The sequence below is a fragment of the Dysidea avara genome, chromosome 1 (genome assembly GCF_963678975.1).
Source record: "Dysidea avara chromosome 1, odDysAvar1.4, whole genome shotgun sequence".
Classification (NCBI taxonomy): Eukaryota; Metazoa; Porifera; class Demospongiae; order Dictyoceratida; family Dysideidae; genus Dysidea; species Dysidea avara.
This window is the reverse complement of record NC_089272.1, coordinates 2,990,105-3,010,750: the sequence shown is the minus strand read 5'-3', so window position 1 is coordinate 3,010,750 and position 20,646 is coordinate 2,990,105. Positions and strand designations below refer to the sequence as shown.

Here is a 20,646-nt window from a genome sequence, read left to right as displayed (position 1 = left end):
CCACTCCAATTTGTTTTTATGTTTCTGGTCATCTGAAGTTTAGTTTTAGATGCGGGCGGGCGGAATTCAGCAACAAAGCAATAATGAAGTGACTGCTCAATTAGAGTATTTTTGCGATTTTCTGGCTGTTTTATTAGAGTATATCGATCCGTACTAAGCACTATGCTCATTTCTTGCAGGTTTTCACTGATAAAAGACGTATAGTAACACGTAAGCAGTTAGATTTAGCATGTTTGTAGCAGCCCAATATTTGTTTCTGAAATCCGGCTTTGTCGAAAATCTGATGTGGGCATATTCCCCATGCATTTCTGTAATTTCACTTTCTGTAAAAAAAGGATGCGGGCGGTGGACCAGAAACATAATTACCAATTGGAGTGGCCTAATAGACACCCGGTCCCACACACGTTTTTGTGGAAGTTAAGCTACATTGCTTGTAGGCGTGAGATTCAATACTTTGGGCGCGCCAGTGAGAGTGAGATTGCACCTCAAATCGTGAGAATCACGCCGGTTGAGAGGTAGCTATGGATTTAATCATTACATATACGTATCTCGGGTAGGTTAATACTGTATAAGGATAAAACTGATGGGTTGTGCCAATCTTACCGCAAGGCTGGAAACAGGAAATATCCACAAATCAGTGCCGGTTTCGTTACTATGATTTGGAACCTGAAATAATAAGCCTGAGTACAGTATTATATCAGCATACTTAACCATGTTATTGTTATTAACTTGTAACAATATAAGTATATGCTCTATTGGCTCACACGAATAACCAATAATTATCCAAGCATCATGTGCAACCCAGGGGCGGATCCAGGAGCTGGCAAGGGGAGGGGCACAAACAGGCTAAGTTGTAGGTGGTTGGGGAGAGCCAAATTCTCTAGTTCAGTGCTGCATTTTTGAAGCAGCAAATAATCACCTCTTAGTAGTGTCTCATTGTTGATTTGTGCCATTTTGGCGTTTTCAGATGGTTGTGAAGCCTTAAAAGCGGTTTAAAAGGCTCCAAATGTCTAAAAACAGCAATACTATAATTATTTTTAGAGGCGCGTAATGCGCACGAAGGTGCTGGGTGACAAGTTTCGCTTTAGTTTCAGGTGAATTTGTAATAAATGTTAATAAAATGTGCATATTTTCATAAGTTTATAAACTGATCTTGGCCTAGCTGACATAAAGTTTAGTGGCTATTTTAATCAGAAGTAGCTATGGCTGGCTCCTCCACAAGGTGTGTGTGTGTGTGGGTTGGGGGGGGGGGGGGCATTTGCCCCAAATGCCCCATCCTGGATCCGCCATTGCAACCTCAACCCCCTTCAACATGTGGGTGTAGCTACTCCATAGAGTCTGACATTATTGACTAATAATTTTACTCTTACAGAAATTAGTTTGAGATTATTTACAGCTGTCAGGGAAATGATACACACTCTAACAAAACAGTTACCTCTTATAGCATTATTAATCTTCACTTTGAAAGCATGATGAAGTACTTTACAGAACTATAGGTGTACTTTATGACTGAGTCATTTTAGTGGCCATGAAGTGGGTGCCCCGTACTTTACCTCTTTAATAAGACCACCTCATTATAGTAACCATTTCAAGTAGGTCCTAAGGTGTACTTCATGACTTCATCAATAAGACCATTATGATATTGCATGGTGGTCCTACAGGCTCCATTGTACTCCTCTCAGTATAGTTGACATATCATAATATTAATTCCGGTGTAACAGTAGTATTGCCCAACTTATACAACATTATATTACATTAGCTGACTAGTTACAGAAGCACAAGATCATGTTACATGTACTAGAAACTCTATGAAAACTCCTATGTAACAATGTAACACAACAAGCCATGCACCTTGCAAAAGATGAGATATATAATATATATATGCACTCATTGTTCAGTTATTGGAAGATCTTGTTGATAATGTACTACTTTCCTGTGATAGTTCGGATCAGGGAGAGAATGGCCTGGCCAATCTGTGGATGAAAAAGAGGATATATTCAGTGACAAAACATAACTAGCTAGTTGCTTTTTTGACTAAGATGTCAACTATACAAAGTACATATAATACTAGCTATAAGAACTCACCCAAGCAGCCATGGTCAAAAATCCCATTATTGGCAGTAGGATGAACTTCTCATCAGTGTCATCACAATCACCTGGCAGGTCATCACAGTATCTTGTGTACAGGTTAGCCAGTAGAGCAGCAGATATTAACCAGTAAACAGAAAATGCCACAGCAAACACAAAGATCATGAAGTGGTATAGCCTCACAAACTATAAATAGAAGAAAATGAATTTTCTATATACATACATAATATGGACACCTTGAGTCAACAAAAACGTTCTGATCATCAAAGTACATATACTATATATGTAAAAATGTGTATGTGCACTGATGGATTGCACAGGCATAGCAACTAAATTTATAGTAGGTTCCATGTATAACACATGCACATACTATACACATAAAGCACAAGTGATATCATGTTACACATATACTCAACACATATGCAGTGTAGTAAGTTACCATTGAAGTGGCACATGGAATTTGGAGGTCAATAATCATGAAGGCCATGGCAAACAGGATACTCATGATGGCACCAGCGATGCCATTGTTGCACACACGATCTCCGTAGTATACAGGGTCGTCGTCAGCATCAAAATAGAAGCAGATTCGGACCGGAAGATCTCGATCACCAGTTGCTGTAAATGAAAAACTGGCTGAAAACAGCTCTGCCCTGAATGCAGCTATGATGATGCAGAAGACCTGTAGAATAGAGGATCATCAACAATAGTAGATATTTGCTTTAATCGTTGTCATAACTACTAAAGAACCTAGAGAGCATTGTACTGGAATCTACATGGTAACACCCTGTATCAGTTACAGATACAAGATACCTTACAGTGTAAATTCTTTTTTATCCTTTGGTGGGTTCATAACCATCAAAATAATAACATGTATGTTTTCACCTGAGAAGCCTTGCATATGCAGGGTGTGTGGTATACTACCCCAAAACAAGCTATGTGGTGTAATGAATTTGTATGCGACTTACACAGCACTAAGGAAGCTGTATGGTAATTAACACTAAAATTTGTAAACATTTTGAGTGTGGACACAAAGCAGTAATCTTCACACGATTCTATGACTTAAACCATTCACAACTGTGGCATATTAATAGTTGAGACAACACTGCAATAGACCACTAAAATCAACACTTACAATCTGTAAAAAATGGCCACACGTAGATACATCTTGCTACATAGCTAAAGTTATTGTATTATAGTCTGACAATATGCATGGCCTAACTGTTAATTCTAAGGATTGAGCTGTCAACTGGACTGCACCATAATAATGATAGAAAAAGAACTATAGCTACAATTGACTGCCTAATTTATATCAACTAACTAACCTGCAGGTAACAAACTGGCTTTTATTACATCATAGTTATGCAGCAGTACATGCAACTGACAATACTGAAGTGTAGCCACTGTGCAACAAACAATATAGCTCCTTTCTATTAGCCAAGCATGCAACAGGATGGCCACTTACTATGATCGCAATTTTTGGTATAGAGCTCAATGTAACACTAAAGATGTAGGATCCAACTGAGGGTGTTTCTCCATCTCCCATCTTGATCAGTTATGTAGCAACTCGCTTGCAGTATATATACCTGCAACAGGAGTACGTAGCTAAATGACACTGATGATAACTTTTGCTCACCAAAAATCAGTCCGTCGACTCACTGCAGCAACCACTGACGATTTTTGCTACCAATTACGACGAATTCGCACTTTATAGCGAACGATACTGCTCAAATATTCGAAGACACGTATGTTAGTATGCATGCGCATGCGCAATGTGCACATTGTAGAATACTGCACCGGAAACTACTGTACACATGATGAATTATGTTATACGTATCAGTTTGCTGTATAGATACTGAAGCTACAGTCCATTGCACGTGAGAACACTGCCGTCAGCACAAGCTACGACATGGCACAAAATGAAGGATACTAGCGTACAGTATAAGAAAAACGGCCCTTGTACAAAATAATATAGAACTGCATCAGTGAAGTTTCTTATGCTCATTGTATTGATAGCTAGCAAGATAAGACTTACACTTTGTGTCATTTGGATGTAGACCTACATAACACATAAATTTGTTGTTGTGTCATTATGATGAAGTCTTGCTACTGCAAGCTGATTTAATACTAGGAAGCTACCACAACAATGCAGAAACCAAGAGTCTGAATTCTTCAATAGGCATGGGTTCTGTGATGATGTTAGCTGTATAGGAATTTGATTGTATTTCTGACCATCTATGGCTTTACCATAGATATACCCTTCAAGTATGGCTTTACAAAGCTATCAGTTTGAAATTGTATGTGGTAGCTACTGGTATTAGATTTTGCCTTATACGTGGTAAAATAGAAATCAATCAACTAAATATTTTTTGTAGAATGCATGATGATTTATCTACGAAATAAAAATACTTAGATATATACTTACTAAGAAGTTTATTATAGCTAGGCTATATATGTAGCCAGCTCACATGGAGCTAGCTATTGTAAGTATCATTTAACCCATTTCATAGCCATAGAATATCCACCCTACACAGAGTTAGTGGAGTAACTTGTCTTCAGGCAAATTGATGCCAGTATTTTTACTAAAAGACTACTGCATATGTAGCTAACGTACTACACATACATTATCATGCAATCAGTTGTTCACGAAACTTTAGATACTCCAAATCACACGAATAATAAACTTTTCAGTACATATAGTTTGCCGCTACTGAACCTCTAGCTGGGTCTATAGTTTACAACATTACAATCTTGTATAGCAAATTACTTTCCTTTGGGTCAGAGTATGTCTCCAAGAATATCAGACCCATGCACTGAATCATGCCATCATGTGTAGCCATCTGGTGTAACCATGTACATAGCTCATGATCAGTTCATACATGGCATAAAATTGACAATATATTGTGCATATCTTTTTCACATAAATAGTACTCTATAGTACCATCCATCATTACGCCATAATAGTATCATGTCATAAAGAATATTAATATTTGTGGAAAGTTTTATAAAGTGCACGATTCTATCATATAACTATACTATATACGTAGTTCTATAGCAGACAATCAAATGATACCTCTCATATAGTGTGCACAAAATGAACAAGTGAATTTATTAGTGAGCAAATACACAGCAACATGCATATATACAAATATACATGCAGGCCAATGATAATGAATCAGAGGTGAGTATCTAACACAAGCAGTACAGTGCCAAGGGATTCTATCAGATGTGTAACAATATGTACACATTGGCAGAACAAGGAAATTTGATAATCTTTATAAGGTATGTCAAATCAGTTGAGAGGAGGATTCCTTTGACTTGCATCAGTAATTTTTATAGTGACTCTCTAACTGTGTTAGATTAACTGTTGAAGGAATTTCGTTAACTTCTTGCCCCCTAATCCACTTACTCTTATTTTGCTGGGGAATATTTCACCAGTCCTTCTTACCATTTGAGGTGCATATTGTACCCAGGGTAATCATGCTACCCCTAACAATTACAGACCTGTTTCTCTGACCTACATTTGCTCAAAATTTCTGAAACACATATGTATATAGCTAGTGCATGCATGTATTTGATGAATTGTATCACCATAATATTCTGTGTGACCATGTATTAGATTGGATAAAGAAAAACTTTACCTTAAACAGATCTCAGTGTGTAGTATGTAGTTGATGGTCAACCAAGTGACTTGAATGGAGTGTCATCTGGTGTTCTTCAGGGGACTGTATACTTGTTCCAGCAGTTCCACTATTGTTTCTTTGCTTCATTAATGACCTGCCTAACAATTACATCCAAGATGCAGATGATGTGCTATTGTATATACACTGTTAAAACTTAGGTGCTACCATGACACCTATGATTTTCTAAAAATCAAGGGGGTGTTGTTGCAACACCCCTGAAAATAATAACCACCATAAGAGGTTTATAGTCACACTTGTTGGGTGTTACCATTTTGTAAGCACCCTTAATTGTTCATTGGAAACCCTAAACAGAGATCTAACACTTCATGATAGGGTGTAATGTACATGTAATCGCATACAGTTACTAACACTGTTAGAAGTATGGCAGAAACACTTGACTGCAATTTATTTATGGGCCAAGTGATTTATCGGCCCCCATGACAACAGCACCTGCCATGAATTATCATGCAAGATAAACACCTGCAGTTTCAAGTGAAATATAATAGTAGCTATTAATAGCATCAGATTTTACAAAACTGATACAAATTGCACATCAGACAAAATCAAATACCACCAGAGCGTATAGCCATACTACCATATTAGTTCATGGTTTTAAGCTCAAACTACTTGATTCTGGCTTTAATGGTGCAGGTGGTGTGAAAAGTTTAATGGAAATTTCTGGCCTTGGTAATGTTGACTGTCTTGGGGTTGACAGGAATTGGTGGATGGCCTATGTTAGATTCCCAACATATTATTCTGTGTTGATAATTGATTTTGCTGCATATATACCAGGCACTTAGGAGCCAGCACAGCTCTGTAACCTCATGCATGTCTGGATTTCAATTGCAGTCTTTATTTCCCACTCCTCTACAGCCCACCTTCCACTCCTTTGTGAGCAGCTGTGATTCTACCTCCACTACACAAAAAGTGTCATGTGTTTGCGATATGCTCCAAACATGTTGTACATAGTGTGAACTCCTGTGGTGTATGTGATGTGTAGAAGATGATAGTTCAAATTTGCCTCATTAAACAGCAAATGTGAACTATTATCTCCTACATATTACTTACCCTACCTAAGTACATTTCATGCATATCACATTTAGTCACTGACTGCACTTGTGGACTGTGCTGTAAACAGCCCCTGAACACCAATCAAGACATTATCTAATTCATCACATACTGTATGCACAAATATGCATTTTACTGTAGTGAGCTAGCTAGCTCACTCATTAAAGTTATCTGATTTTCTTTCTTATTTGGCAGGAATACTACAAGTATCTGAAAGGTAATAAATTGATGCATCTCTGGTGTAATTTCATATGTGTGCTTTGGCAATTTTAAATCTAAACCATTTATCTCAAACTTCTAAAATAAATATGTGACCGGATTTGACAAAACAAGGCTTCTATGCACATCCAATTTTCTGACTTTAAACAGCTGTAACTTGACTACTCAGCAAGCTATTGGCCTAAAATTTGCACAAAGTCCTTCCATAGCATAGTAAAATACCAGTTCAAAATTGGAAACTAATGGCATACTCCTACATATATAATGAATGAGTTATGGTACTTCAAAGTCATAAAGTAGATGTGCGTGTAAGCCTTATTTTGTCAAATTCGGTCATATGTGGATTGGTTTTCCAAACAATAGCTGCATAAATGCTTTTACATTGTGCTAAAGGAAATTTGTTTACTATGCATGAAATGCTGCACTTCTATATAATTATGATAATCAATACAACTATCACTACCAGATACAGTGCATGAAATTGCCATGAAATTGCCATGAAAATAACCATGAAATACCAATGAAAATACCTATGGTTTATCCCATGAATTTTAACGTTTCATGGATACTGCACCCATGAAATCTCTGCAATGCCATGAATTTACCATGAAAATCTGATCTGGAGACACATTTCATGGCCCATGAAACAACCCATGCTATACCATGAATTGACTTTCATGGTACATTTCATAGGGGTGATTTAACATTTCATGGAAAAAACATAGACGTTTCATGGCATACTTCTCTGGTAGTGATATTTCATTGATGAGGTGTAATGGGAACACCCTTTGCACCTACAAGGGTGTTTCCATGAATGAAATCCCACAATTAAAAGTTTCTTTGGTAGTTACGTTATAAGTACAAATTGCAACTTACATATAAAGTGTAGAAAGACAAGGAAGTAAGTGTACTTGTAATCATGTTGAATTACTGTATTTCACAGGTCATAATATGTGTTTCCTAAATATATCATCAATGAAAATGAAGGTATAGGAGGAGATCCACCCCCACGAAAGTGTTGGAAATTAACAGTGCACCCCACCACACACCCTGGATTTACACCTCCTGTAGCACTTTTACACTCTGGTGTTATATTTCTTGCAGCACCTAAGCACTTTTCTTTCACACCCTCTAAGTGTCACCACAGCACCCTTTTCTAACACCTGAATGGAGTTGTTTTTAAACATGCAACTGGTCACCCCTAAAGGTGCTTTTGGTACACCTGAATTTTAATAGTGTACTACCATTCATTCACAAGATGACTACCGTAGGACCTTAACACTCTGGAACAGTGGGCAGGCAGGCTAGCTGACTGGTAAATTTCATTCGACTTATATAGAAAAATGCAAATTTCTTTCCCCAAATATATATCCTCTGCTAAGTAATTCATGCCAAAGTATTTAAGTGTAACTATCAATACAAGCTTATCCACATTAAACAATTCCAATAATATACCAAATGCTTTTTACAACATAACTTGAACAAGTGTCCAATCGAAAACAACTGTTACAAAGCTCTCGTTTAACCTATCTTAGAATATGCAGCTACAATTTTGGTCACCCCACACACAAAGAGACATTGCATGATGACAATGAAATCAGTTTCCAAAGATGAACAGCCAGATTTGTAACTAACAACTATTCTCGAGCTCGATATGCCAGAGTCACTGGAATGCTATCTAACCCACCCTAGCCATTATTTAAAATTATATCTCACCAGATCAATATTAGCTAATGCTAATGATGTCCTTATTCCTAACCCAAACATCCATCACACCAGAGGCAATTTCTAACCTCGATAACTACAATTGATGACTCTTATACAAATTTCTTTCCCTGCCACCGCAATCAAGATTTGGAATTCCTTACATCAACATGGTCTAAAAGAATTCAAGCACAGCCTAGCTGGACTATATCAGTAGCAACTGTTTAATAATTTATCAGTGTGCATAGTCCTGTAGCTATATTAAGTATTGCATAATCAATGCAAGTAAGATATTTTTGTAATTGAATTGCAGTGATTGTACCCTTTGCATGTGCATCATATAATAGACACTCGTATTCAGGGGCGGATCCAGGATTTTGCTAAGGGGGGGCACACAAGTAGAAGTCACTTCACAGTATGTTTTGCACACTCTGCAAATGTGAAGCATGAGCTTTCTAGGGGCATCCCCCCCTCAGGAAATTTTGAAAAATTGTTATTCTGAGATTGAATTTGGTGGCAATTTTGACTGAAATTTGTTGATAATTCAACACTAATGTTAATAGTATAGCTACTGAGTTAAAAACCAGAATTAGTATAGCGTGAAGGCCTATGAGCTGCTCCATAAGGAAATTTTGAAATACTAACATTCTGAGATTGATATTGGTGGAAATTATGACTGAAATTTGCTGATTTCAACACTGGAAGTATGAATGCTAATAGTAGCTATATAAAATTATACTGAGCTAGAAAGAATCAGTTACTATTGTGTTAGGCTTCCTCAAGGAAATTTTGAAAAATCAATCTTCTGATATTGACTAAAATATGTAAATGTTCAATGCTGGAAGCATGAACAGGGCCGTAGCCAGACTTTTATCTGGGTAGGTTCTTTTAGAAGAAAAGTGGGCCTTCTTATATGACATGATTCAGATAATATTATGGTATGCACACCCAGCATGCTTCATATGCTGAAACTAGGGGGGTCTGGGGGCATGCCCCTCCCCTCCCCCCAGGAATTTTTTTGAAAATAGATGCTAAAAGGTCAAATTTAGTGGCATTTCAGTCAATAAAAATAACAATTTTTTTTAGGTAAACTGAAGACCAGCTGTATGGATGATATCTGGAAAAAATCTCTATACTGCTACTGTAATTATACCATCTGCACATGTATGTGTCTAAATATAATAATATTGGAATGTCACAGTGAATAAGAATGGGAAAGATTGAGCACTCTGCCATGATCAACAGGGGCAGTGGAGCAGAACAAAGGGTGTCTTAAACAATGAAATTTACACATTGCATGAAATTGAAGCATGGATGCTATTCATGGGCTCTGCATGGAGGGGCTTGTCCACCATAATCTTATATTTTAATGAAAGCTCGGTTTAGACAATCTACATGTACATTAAGTAGCTTTTAAAAGAAAAATGTAATTGTGACTGTTCTATTAGAGTGGTTGACTGTTCTATTAGAGTATCTTGATCTTGCATTGCATTTAATACAAGCTCTGAATTAGTTACTCAGAGCACTTAATTTAGTTTCTTATTAGTAATATCTATAGTAAACTGTAGCTAATGGACATTTGCTCCTGAAAATTTGGACTTGTATACTAAAATTGTGGACCTTTTTGGTTAAATTATGAAACTTTTTGCTAAATTGTGGACTTTTTAACTGAAATTGTGGACCTTTTTTCAAAGAGGGCGGTTCTTCAGAACCCCCCGAACGCCCCTGGCTACGGGCCTGATGAATGCTACTGAGCTGTAGTAGCTGTAAAGTCTAAGGAAATTTTGAAAAATTGACTTTTTGAGAATGATTTTGGTGTTAATTTTGGCTGAAATTAAGTTGAAAATTTTTATTGAACAGAATTAGCATAAGGTCGACCCCTGCACAAGTATCACAAAATATTCATATAGCTACAGTAGATAATCCTGAAATGTGGTATGCAGCTGCATGATTTTTCATCTCCAGAGAATTTCTATAGTCACTATAGGATGTGGAAAGAGTCAGTAACTCAATTTAGAATAAGTGTTTTAGTTGTTCAAAATGACAAATAGTGTTTTATAATCATGCTGTTTTATTAGAATCAATGACTGTTCTATTAGAGTATCTCAATTTCTAAATGAAAAGGATACTCTAACCCCCTTGTGCTATATGCATGCCTATATGGGTAAAAATTTGTTAGAGACAGAATTATATTGTACATAGCATCAAAAATGTTTGAATTATGTCTAAGGTTCAATGAGCAACGCTGTAACAAAATTTTCAGATCTCACTTGCAACACTGTCTCTTGGCCACCTAAATTTGGTGACATCACGTTTCACCATTATTAATCTTAATGGCTAAGACTAAGTAGATGACTGGGTAGACATGTATAGAGGAATGTAGGCTAGTAGGCAGCTAAAGACCAACCTCAATGTCAGAAGAAGGAGCTTTCCTTAATTTCATTGTTGGACAGTAACAAATCAAGATGCTCTAGCTAATATAGAGCATATAACTCTAATAAAACAGTCAGGTACATTTATACTAACTTTCGCCGGTCTGAAAGTTAACAATAAGTGTATGGCCTAATGGTATATCCTTGTGAGCAGATTCTTTACAAGAGGATTTATTTATTATTGCCTTACAACATCCCTATAATTATGTGCAAAAAAAGTACAGGTGGTGCAGTGAAGTAAAATACCGCCTGTACAAAATAGTAGCATGGTACCAGTTGAGTGTCAGTTCCACAAGGCAACTGAACAAGTACATAATTATGATAAGTCATCGTGCATACTATAGATGGAACATGGACATGTGGACATGGATCATACTACTGTATGTAGATCCTCCCAACGATTTATTCAATCTGTGTTTTGCAGACTATTATTTGCCAAGAAATTATTTAGACATTCTGCCGTACTCTGGTGGTTGTATTTGTGTTGTTGTGTTTAAATACGTAGCTCTTGTAACTATGATTGCATTGTACTTTTTTTGCTTCTGCACTTGTGTGGTTATTGTTGTGCCGGCATTGCTTTGTATTTGTTTTAATTCTTCAGTGTATGGAAGAACAACTACACTGAATATTTGAGCTACAGGTGGATCCAAGGTTTGGAAAGGGGGGGGGGGGCACCAAGGTAGTAGGCATATGGAGCAGGGGGTGTGGGGGGGTGCAGCCCCCCAGAACCTAAAGCTATTTCATATGTTTTAGGGATAACAATTTTGATGTTGAGTGGTTATACACAACTATTAGTATTCTAAGTGGACTACATTGATCAAGAGTTATATAGGAATAACTGACATGCAGACATGAGTAGTTGAGCTAGCTATAGCTAATAGTTATGGCCCTAAAGAATGACATACACAAGACAGGGGCGTAGCCAGGATTTTGTGAAGGGGGGTTCCAGCATTGAGTTACTAGAAGCAGGGGTCTGGGGGCGCAGCCCCCAGCCGCTGAGAGACTTTCAGTATTTTAATAAATCAAAACTCAGCAAATTGCTATATTTTATGCAAAAAGTACATTAATTATAATGCATTAAGTACCCCTGGGATGAAGGTACTACTAGATAAAGTCACCTAGTGGAAACAGACAGCATAACACATAGAGACATATAGTAATCTGTAAGTGATGGTTATATCTCACTGTGGTATAGGAGCCATGAATCCACTGATACAAATGACAATCAAAACAATATAACTATACAAATATGCATAGCATGAATTCATTTTGCATAACACAAGTGATAAATTACTGGAGCTCTATATCTTTAAACACTGCACACCAAAGCTATAGCAGTATAAGGTCATGCTAAGTTTTGCATTTAATGTTGGAATGTCTGAATAACTTCATATGGACATGGATATTTACATGCATGTTCTATTAGAGTATACCTGACTGCTCTATTAGAGTATATACCTGACTGCTCTATTAGAGTATATCGATCTTTTTAACAAGTTTTGAAGAGGGCTCATGTTGCCTCTGTAAATCCTTCCCTGAGAGATGAATGTAAGTTTTATCAATTGTTGTGCTGTGCCATTACACTATATTGCTCACTCATTTTCATAGGCGGCGGAAAGGGGGGGGCTAGGGGGCTAAAGCCCCCCCTCAGAATGATATCACACCGAAATTATCTTTCTTGGAGCGGGGCTGAAAACCGTGATAAAGATCGAGATACTCTAATAGAGCAGTCACTCTAATAAAGTATTCAGTGTGTAGCGAGCTATGAAAGGATTTTTATGTAGTTTATCAGCTAGAAATGGTAGCTGGTGAGGTAAAAAGCTCTTGTCAGTTGGTTGCGACCTTTTTTTTTTTTTTTTTTTTTTTTGGTCTCACCTTACCAAACTATAGAAATAAGTCTGGGTCAGCCCAGCCCCCCCTCATATCAACTACTTCCTCCGCCGCTGCTCATTTTGTCCTGCCACACTAAATGGTGTGTTAGGATCCTGCTTGCAGAAGTCTAAATTTTACAGGGGGGTCCTGAACCCCCCGGAACCCCCCCTCCATACGCCCTGCAAGACCAAGTGCATTTCATTTGCAAAATATCCTTAGCTGGCTAAGTGTGATATGATAGTGCTGCAGATGCTAGTTTTTTTTCATACTATACTCAGCAACTATGAAGGTAGCATTGTGTGACGACTGTTCTATTAGAGTATTTGACTGACTGCTCCATTCAGTAGAGTATCTCGATCTTGTGTGAGTGTGTTGGGGGGAGGGGACTGGGTATTAGCTAACTACTGATATCATAAGCTACTCAATAATGCTGTAATGCCCAGGCAATGCTAAATTGCCGGCCTCTACCATGAACTACACATCCTATTTCATTCATCCTTGCATAGATCATAGCGGATATACTAACCCCAGGTACCTGGGGTTAGTCAGTATGTCCATGCATAGATTCTCTATACCTACTCTATGATCCGTATTATGTTGATTTATATCCCACTAGGGGGATCTGCATGGCCGGTAGATGCTTCAAACTCAGCAAGAACATACACCTGCATTTTTAGGTCAATCACGTGCGCAGTTCACGCAATCAAACACGTAGATAACGAATAAATAAGAATACAGCCAGCTGTTCTATCGGACGGCGAACGAGTACATCCACAGCCAGTAATCCGATGGGTGGAAATCAGTCTGCGTCTGGTGGCAGTAACCAAGATGCCAAGCAGTTCATACAGAAGACAGTTTCGGAACACGCTGTGGTCGTTTTCTCCAAGGCCACGTGTCCATATTGCGTGCGAGTCAAGAAGCTGTTTGGAGATGTTCGAGCCGACATATTCCTCATCGAGTTGAACAAGAGGAGCGACATGAGCGTACTGCAAGATGAATTGTTGCAAATAACTGGAGCTAGAACGGTACGTGACGTTGTACAGAATCTCTTCCGTGTTTATGCCATACATGTATATGGTGATCATTACTGAAGTGTGGGTGTATGTTATTGACAATTAGTTGCAATGGGCCAAGTTCAATGTAGTTCCATGAGCATTGCTCTAGCCATAGATTATAAAAGGGTCTAGCCTACTCTGTAATATTTATAGCACAGCTGAAGAGTTTCTTGACCGAATCTGTCGTGTGTGTGCATGCAACCATGCATGCATGTGTTTAGTAGTGCTGTGTGTTTTATCTTGTAGCTGATAGCTACATTTCTTACCGCTTTATCAATTACATGATCCCAGAATTGTAAAATTTAGGGGCCAATTAAATATTAATGTGTGTGTATGGTGTGTAGAAGTCTCCTATGTGTTCCATCTTATTTGATTGATCACTGTACGCCTCTTTGGACTTGGTTTCTGCTGCTGTTTTGCTTTTTTGGTATACATTGCTAATCAACTTTTGAATTTGTTCTCACATGTATTGATGGATCTGTATAAATGAGATAACTGGAATTGCCTTTATTCCTTATATGGGTCTATGAGTGTTTTATTAGGTGTGTTGAGCTATGCAATTGCAGTGTGAAGATGACTTGTCAAAATAACAGAGCTACGTGCATCTTGGTTGATAATTAGTAGGGTATAATAGCAGATGACAGGCTGTTATTTTGATTCTACAAATGCATAAGACTAATACTTAATGGAAGAAAAGCTACTTAAGCACAGCTTAGGCATGAAGACAAAATCCATCAGTGTTAACACCGTATGTGTTTGAGCTGAAAAGTTTTGATTGAAATTACAAAAGTGTTATCTTTTGTCAGTATTGTATTCATGTGGTTGTCTTGCTGGCGTGTAATCAGGTCAGTATTTAATGCTTTGTGCTCTTCCACATTTGCTCATCTCATTTGTTTGGTTGGAATTATTGTACATGTCATAAATAGCTCCCTTGTCTATCCGACTGCTTCAGGAGATTGAATCTACTGCGTTTTGGTTCCATGCCATGTATCAGGCAACAAAAAATGTTCTAATTGAACAGTCGACAATGTTTATTGCTACCCTTAGCACTTGATAACTTGTTAGCTTATACCATTTTCAGTGGCCCAAGCTGTTTTGTGGTCAGGCCAGATTATACGTTAACGTAGACAAGAACAGACTCACATACACACAGCAATTTACACCCACACTGTACAATAATCATAGCAACAGACAGTAGATCATCAACAAGTGCCCGGCTAGCTCAGTCGGTAGAGCATGAGACTTTTAATCTCAGGGTCGTGGGTTCGAGCCCCACGTTGGGCAACTTGGTAACTTTTTGTTGCTTTCGTAAACCAGCAGTCAGACACACTACAACTATGACAACAGTCAGACACACTACAACTATGACAACAGTCAGACACACTACAACCATGACAACAGTCAATACATCATTGACAGGTGCCTGGCTAGCTCAGTCGGTAGAGCATGAGACTCTTAATCTCAGGGTCGTGGGTTCGAGCCCCACGTTGGGTGACTTTTTAACTTTTTTTTCTTTTTGTTGCTTTAGTAAACCAACAGTCAGACACAATACAACTATGACAACAGTCATTGCATCATCAACAGGTGCCCGACTAGCTCAGTCGGTAGAGCATGAGACCTTTACTCTCAGGGTCGTGGGTTCAAGTCCCACATTGGGCAACTTGTTAACTTTTGGTTGCTTTCGTAAACCTGCAGTCAGACATACTACAACCATGGCAACAGTCAGTACATCACCAACGGATGCCCGGCTGGCTCAGTTGGTAGAGCATGAGTCTCCTAATCTCAGGGTCATGGGCTCAAACCCCACATTGGGTGACTTTGTTTTTGTGTGTGTCTGTGTATGTTTCATGCAGCTTGTATACCTTTGTAGTGTGTGTATTGTGTGTTTCCATTTTATGTATCAATATGTTGGTCAAGATATGGACAGAAATTTCTTTTTTTTAAAAATATTTTAGTGAACAGGATGAAATATTGAAAGGTACATAACACTTTAATAAGCATTAATCGGTAATAAAGTCTAACGAAGAAAGTTTTAAGCAGGTTTTGTATTATCCCATAAACCTGAGATTGTGTAAATCGTAGGGTAGGAATCATCCCTCATCTTTGTAGCTTGAACCTTACACTTTCCATAGCACTAGCATGCTACAATTAACCAAAAATGTTGTCACCGCCATAGGCCATAATACATTTTTTGACCAGCAAGTGTACTGAAAAGTTACAGTTAAATTATCACATGTTCAAAAGGCAAACAGTCTATACTAGGGACATTTTGAGACCTGCCAGTAGTTTCCTGATTGTCAAGGTGTCCTGATCATCAAGGTGTCCTGATCATCAAGGTGTCCTGATCATCAAGGTGTCCCGATCATCAAGGTGTCCTGATTGTCAAGGTGTCCTGATTGACAAGGTGTGCTGATTGTCAAGGTGTGCTGATTGTCAAGGTGTCCTGATTGTCAAGGTGTCCTGATTTTCCAGGTCACTTTATGTACTAAGGGATGCTTTGGGACTTTAACTAAATGTCTGGTGTCCTCAAGTATCCAAATCCCAGTGGTAAATGTTCAACAATCAAATGGTATTGATTGTTACAAAACTTTCGAATAGAGCAGTCACTAACTTCAACTGCAGTATCTACAAATACTATCCCACTAATGATCTATGAGAAGGCTAAGCCTGTTAATACAGAAAGTCAGAAAATGTGTAGCTAGACCCTAGCTAGAACTGTGTGGAATGTAGCTAGAACTGTGTGGAATGTAGCTAGACCTGTGTGGAATGTAGCTAGACCTGTGTGGAATGTAGCTAGACCCTGTGGAATGTAGCTAGAACTGTGTGGAATGTAGCTAGAACTGTGTGGAATGTAGCTAGACCCTGTGGAATGCAGCTAGAACTGTGTGGAATGTGGCTAGAACTGTGTGGAATGTAGCTAGACCCTGTGGAATGTAGCTAGAACTGTTTGGAATGTAGCTGGAACTGTGTGGAATGTAGATAGACCCAGTCGAGTGGTCAATAAACAACTCTATTGATGTGTAGGTTAAATTTCACATCCCAGTGACATTGTTTCTTGCTTACGTATATTTCAAGTTGTCCAGGGCAACTTACACTATTTTTTCCCAGAAGTTACATAATCGCTGCCCAAATGTATCCCGGTCTATATTTCATATGTAGCATGGCTAGCTGGGCTACATATGAAATATAACCCTGGCAGCTCCTTTGATCTGAGGTGTGAAAGTGTTACATTCATATATGTCATACAGTATGGTAGTACTGTATGGTGGGGATCATGTAGGTGTGGGCTTTCTTCTCTTCAAGATCACCCAAAAAAACCTCACTTCCTTTCAAAACAACTGGTGATATTGGTCAAGTGCAAAAATTTCTTCAGAGCAACCCCAAATCCTTCCAACAAGTTTCTATGTAATTTTTAAAGATTCAATTTACTAAATTTTCTTCTAACTGACTAACTGATGCCTTCAGCTTGACTATGCTTAGTGCCATGGGCTTGATTGCTTCCCAAAATGTACCTTTTCATCAACCACAGCAGCTACAGTGGACTTACCTCCTCTATGTCCCACTTCTTTCTTCACTGCCTTGAAGGTGTTGATGGTAACACACAGTCCAAGCTAGCTGTTATGAGAATTGTCCCATAATTTCCATACTGACTGGACTGACTGCAGTGGCACTTCTAGCACTAGATGTTCATAATAGGTGGAACAAAGCTGAAAAAAATGCTTTCCAGTAATTGACAGTTGGGATGTGTGTTATGTCTGGCCAGCATCATTCTTTCCTTTGATGTGGTAAGTGTTGACTCACCAGTGACTATCACATGACTATAATGTGGAAAATGGACTCACCTATGGATTGGCTCATACATCCCAAAACATGAATTCCAGTATAGCCAAAAAAGAATACTAAGTAAGTACTATAAACATCCCGCAGAATCTTTTAAACGTGGTTATATAGCATAGTCAAGCCGATATCAAGCCCTGTGCTTAAAAATAGTCTTTAATTGATGTGAGGGATAAGCAAACTTGTCGCTATTATTGCTGTAAACACAATAGCTAACCTTCGCCATGCAGATGATGAACTGTAGCATGGTATAATCTCAAATCCTGTCACCACCAGCCACCTGTAAACTGCAAAGCAGCCACAAAACTAATTGCAGCAGTTAACCTGAACACAAATCCAAGTAACATTGTCTCTTCAACAAGTCTTGAAGCTTGTGTCTTGAATTGTTTATGCTTTACAGTTATGTGATGAGTGCACTTTTAATTGAGTGCAAAAAAAAGAAATTCAGGACTAATTGTAAGCACAGCACTTAATATCGGCTTAAGCAAGCTTCAGGATGGTGCTCAGAGGTTTACTAGGTCATTGTAGTGTATGATATTGTTTCCAAGTGGCTCATTGTGCGAAGTAATCATTCCAAGTTCCTAGACAAGTATATATAAGGAAACATTATGGGGATCATAGAAATAAAAAGCAAATAAACAAGGGAGGTCGCGTACACTTGCACTTGAATTCAATCAATGCCCCATATCTGCCTGCAATACTCGTGACTGCATTAGGGATTAAATGTTCATTAGTACGTATATCTGCAGCTGTAGGCAACCTCCCTTGTTTCCCTACTTTTTTTTTCAATGATCCCTTATCAAACTTAAAATTCTTAATTTTTCTTTATATTTGTTTATTTGTTTGTTTACTTTTTGTAACTTTAATTATTATAACTGGTGAACCTGTGCATACCGCATCAAAAGAAAGGATGGCACCAAAGTTAATGTTTTCATGTGAATGTGCGCACCAGCTATCAATTACTGACTCAAAGGTGAAGTCAGCTATGTTCAGCCCGTTACACAGTGCTACAGACGTTTGCGCTATCTTTGCAACATAAGACCAAGCCGAAAAACATGATGCAATTACTTTGAAGTGTGGTGATCAAGCCTACACTTCCTGTGTTGAGATTCCACAATCATCTGTACAAACGAAGAACAGTAGGAGAAGCACCTCTGCATTCAATCAAGTCACTGCAAAGAATATGGACGATTCATGCACCCCGACTATCAATTACTGACTCGAAAGTGATGCCCATTACACTTTGCTTTCAGCCTGTCACACAGCATTACAAATGAAGAACAGTGAGTGCCTCTGCAATCAATCCAGTCACCACAGAAAATACACATTTACAAATGTACAGAAGCCATGTATCATGCTACCGCGAATTGGCACCATGGGTTGTCAGCATAAAGAAATAGATCACAAAGGAGGACAAACGTAAGCCCATGATGCGTGCATTGTATGTACTGCAGTATGCCAAAAGGCACATCTCAGGACGAAGCAACGTCGAACAGTGAAAAAATCAAGCCCGTAGCCTTAGCTGTTATCAAGTTACGCTTGTCTGAAGGAATCAGGCAGGCAGTCAGTCAGTAGAAAATTTTGTTGAATAAACTTTTTAAAAAAATTTTAACAATCTATTGGAAACATTTAGGGTCGTACTGAAGGCACTTTTGGGCTTGGTTTTTTTACCCAACCAATACTGCTAAGGCACCAGAATGGTATTGTGAAGCTGGTTTTCGGTGATTTTTTTAGGCCAGAAAAATCCCAACCTCCATGATCCCAAATATACATCTACCTGATATAATTTTTTGTCTTATGTGAAATATTTAAAGTCAAAAACATTCATCAGAGGCTTCAGAGCTCATAATAATTTGTAGGTCCCTAGTAGAGGATAGTGACTAATAGTAATTGGATTGTAATTATATAATAAACTTTTAGTGTTTCATCTGTGCTGGTGACCTTAGTTACAACACAGGTACTATTGTATTCATACACTCTCACATAAAAATACATTCCAGACAGGAAAGAATGTTTTTTAGAAGCTGTACATGAATAAAGCTTGTTGTACACTATACTCAATGTGTAAACCCTCAATTAGGCCATAGACCCTTCACTGCATTTCTACACTATAGTATAGATGGGGATGGTTGCACAGCTGTCTTGAAATACTAGTGCTCTTTAACTAACTTGAGTCAACCATAGACCATTTTTCTTTTGTGTGTGGGCAGGAAAGGAAAGGGTTATATTTCTTCCTTGAATTCCTTGACTGTGCTGTGCACCTGATATCTGTGGTGAATCTGGTTGATAGCAGGCCATTTCGGAACGTGTGTGTACAGTGTACATTGTGTTATTTCAAAACTGTTTTTAGTTTTGACAGGAAGATAACTTGTACCATGACATCATTGTGCCAGAGGCATCAATAAGCTTCCAATAGAGATAGAAGTCCCTATTGGTTGTATAGCATGTATATGTGATTAACACCTGTGACTTGTCCTTTATCCAAGCCAGGATTCCTTGTAATAGACTGCAACAGGAAAGTGACCTGATGGTATGCGGAGCAGTCTGTACACACTGTATATTGTGCTTCATCTGCCAGTCCAGTCTTGTTGACTCTTGTAGAGATTATACATGAAAAGGACTTAGTCCCATTTGTACTATACTGTCAGTGTGTATGCATACATGTAGACCCCTGGCACTTCAGCATGCAGA

General features: G+C 38.3%; 1 protein-coding gene and 4 non-coding genes across 5 annotated transcripts; 4 read left to right on the top strand and 1 right to left on the bottom strand.

The window, feature by feature from the left end:
* Positions 1 to 1,735: 1,735 nt before the first annotated feature.
* On the bottom strand, positions 1,736 to 3,807 carry LOC136247364 (uncharacterized). The gene is made up of 5 exons (XM_066039039.1): positions 3,722 to 3,807; positions 3,551 to 3,671; positions 2,528 to 2,767; positions 2,086 to 2,274; positions 1,736 to 1,973 (listed from the first exon to the last, which is right to left on the bottom strand). Exons 2-5 carry the CDS (start codon positions 3,629 to 3,631, stop codon positions 1,926 to 1,928), a joined length of 558 nt encoding a protein of 185 aa, XP_065895111.1. The 5' UTR covers positions 3,632 to 3,671; positions 3,722 to 3,807; the 3' UTR covers positions 1,736 to 1,925.
* Positions 3,808 to 15,329: 11,522 nt separating this feature from the next.
* On the top strand, positions 15,330 to 15,402 carry Trnak-uuu (transfer RNA lysine (anticodon UUU)). The gene has a single exon. It is a non-coding gene; the product is annotated as a tRNA-Lys (tRNA).
* Positions 15,403 to 15,539: 137 nt separating this feature from the next.
* Positions 15,540 to 15,612, top strand: Trnak-cuu (transfer RNA lysine (anticodon CUU)). The gene has a single exon. It is a non-coding gene; the product is annotated as a tRNA-Lys (tRNA).
* A 92-nt stretch (positions 15,613 to 15,704) lies between these two features.
* Trnak-uuu (transfer RNA lysine (anticodon UUU)) lies at positions 15,705 to 15,777 on the top strand. The gene has a single exon. It is a non-coding gene; the product is annotated as a tRNA-Lys (tRNA).
* Positions 15,778 to 15,860: 83 nt separating this feature from the next.
* On the top strand, positions 15,861 to 15,933 carry Trnar-ccu (transfer RNA arginine (anticodon CCU)). Its single transcript has one exon. It is a non-coding gene; the product is annotated as a tRNA-Arg (tRNA).
* The last annotated feature ends 4,713 nt before the right edge of the window (positions 15,934 to 20,646 follow it).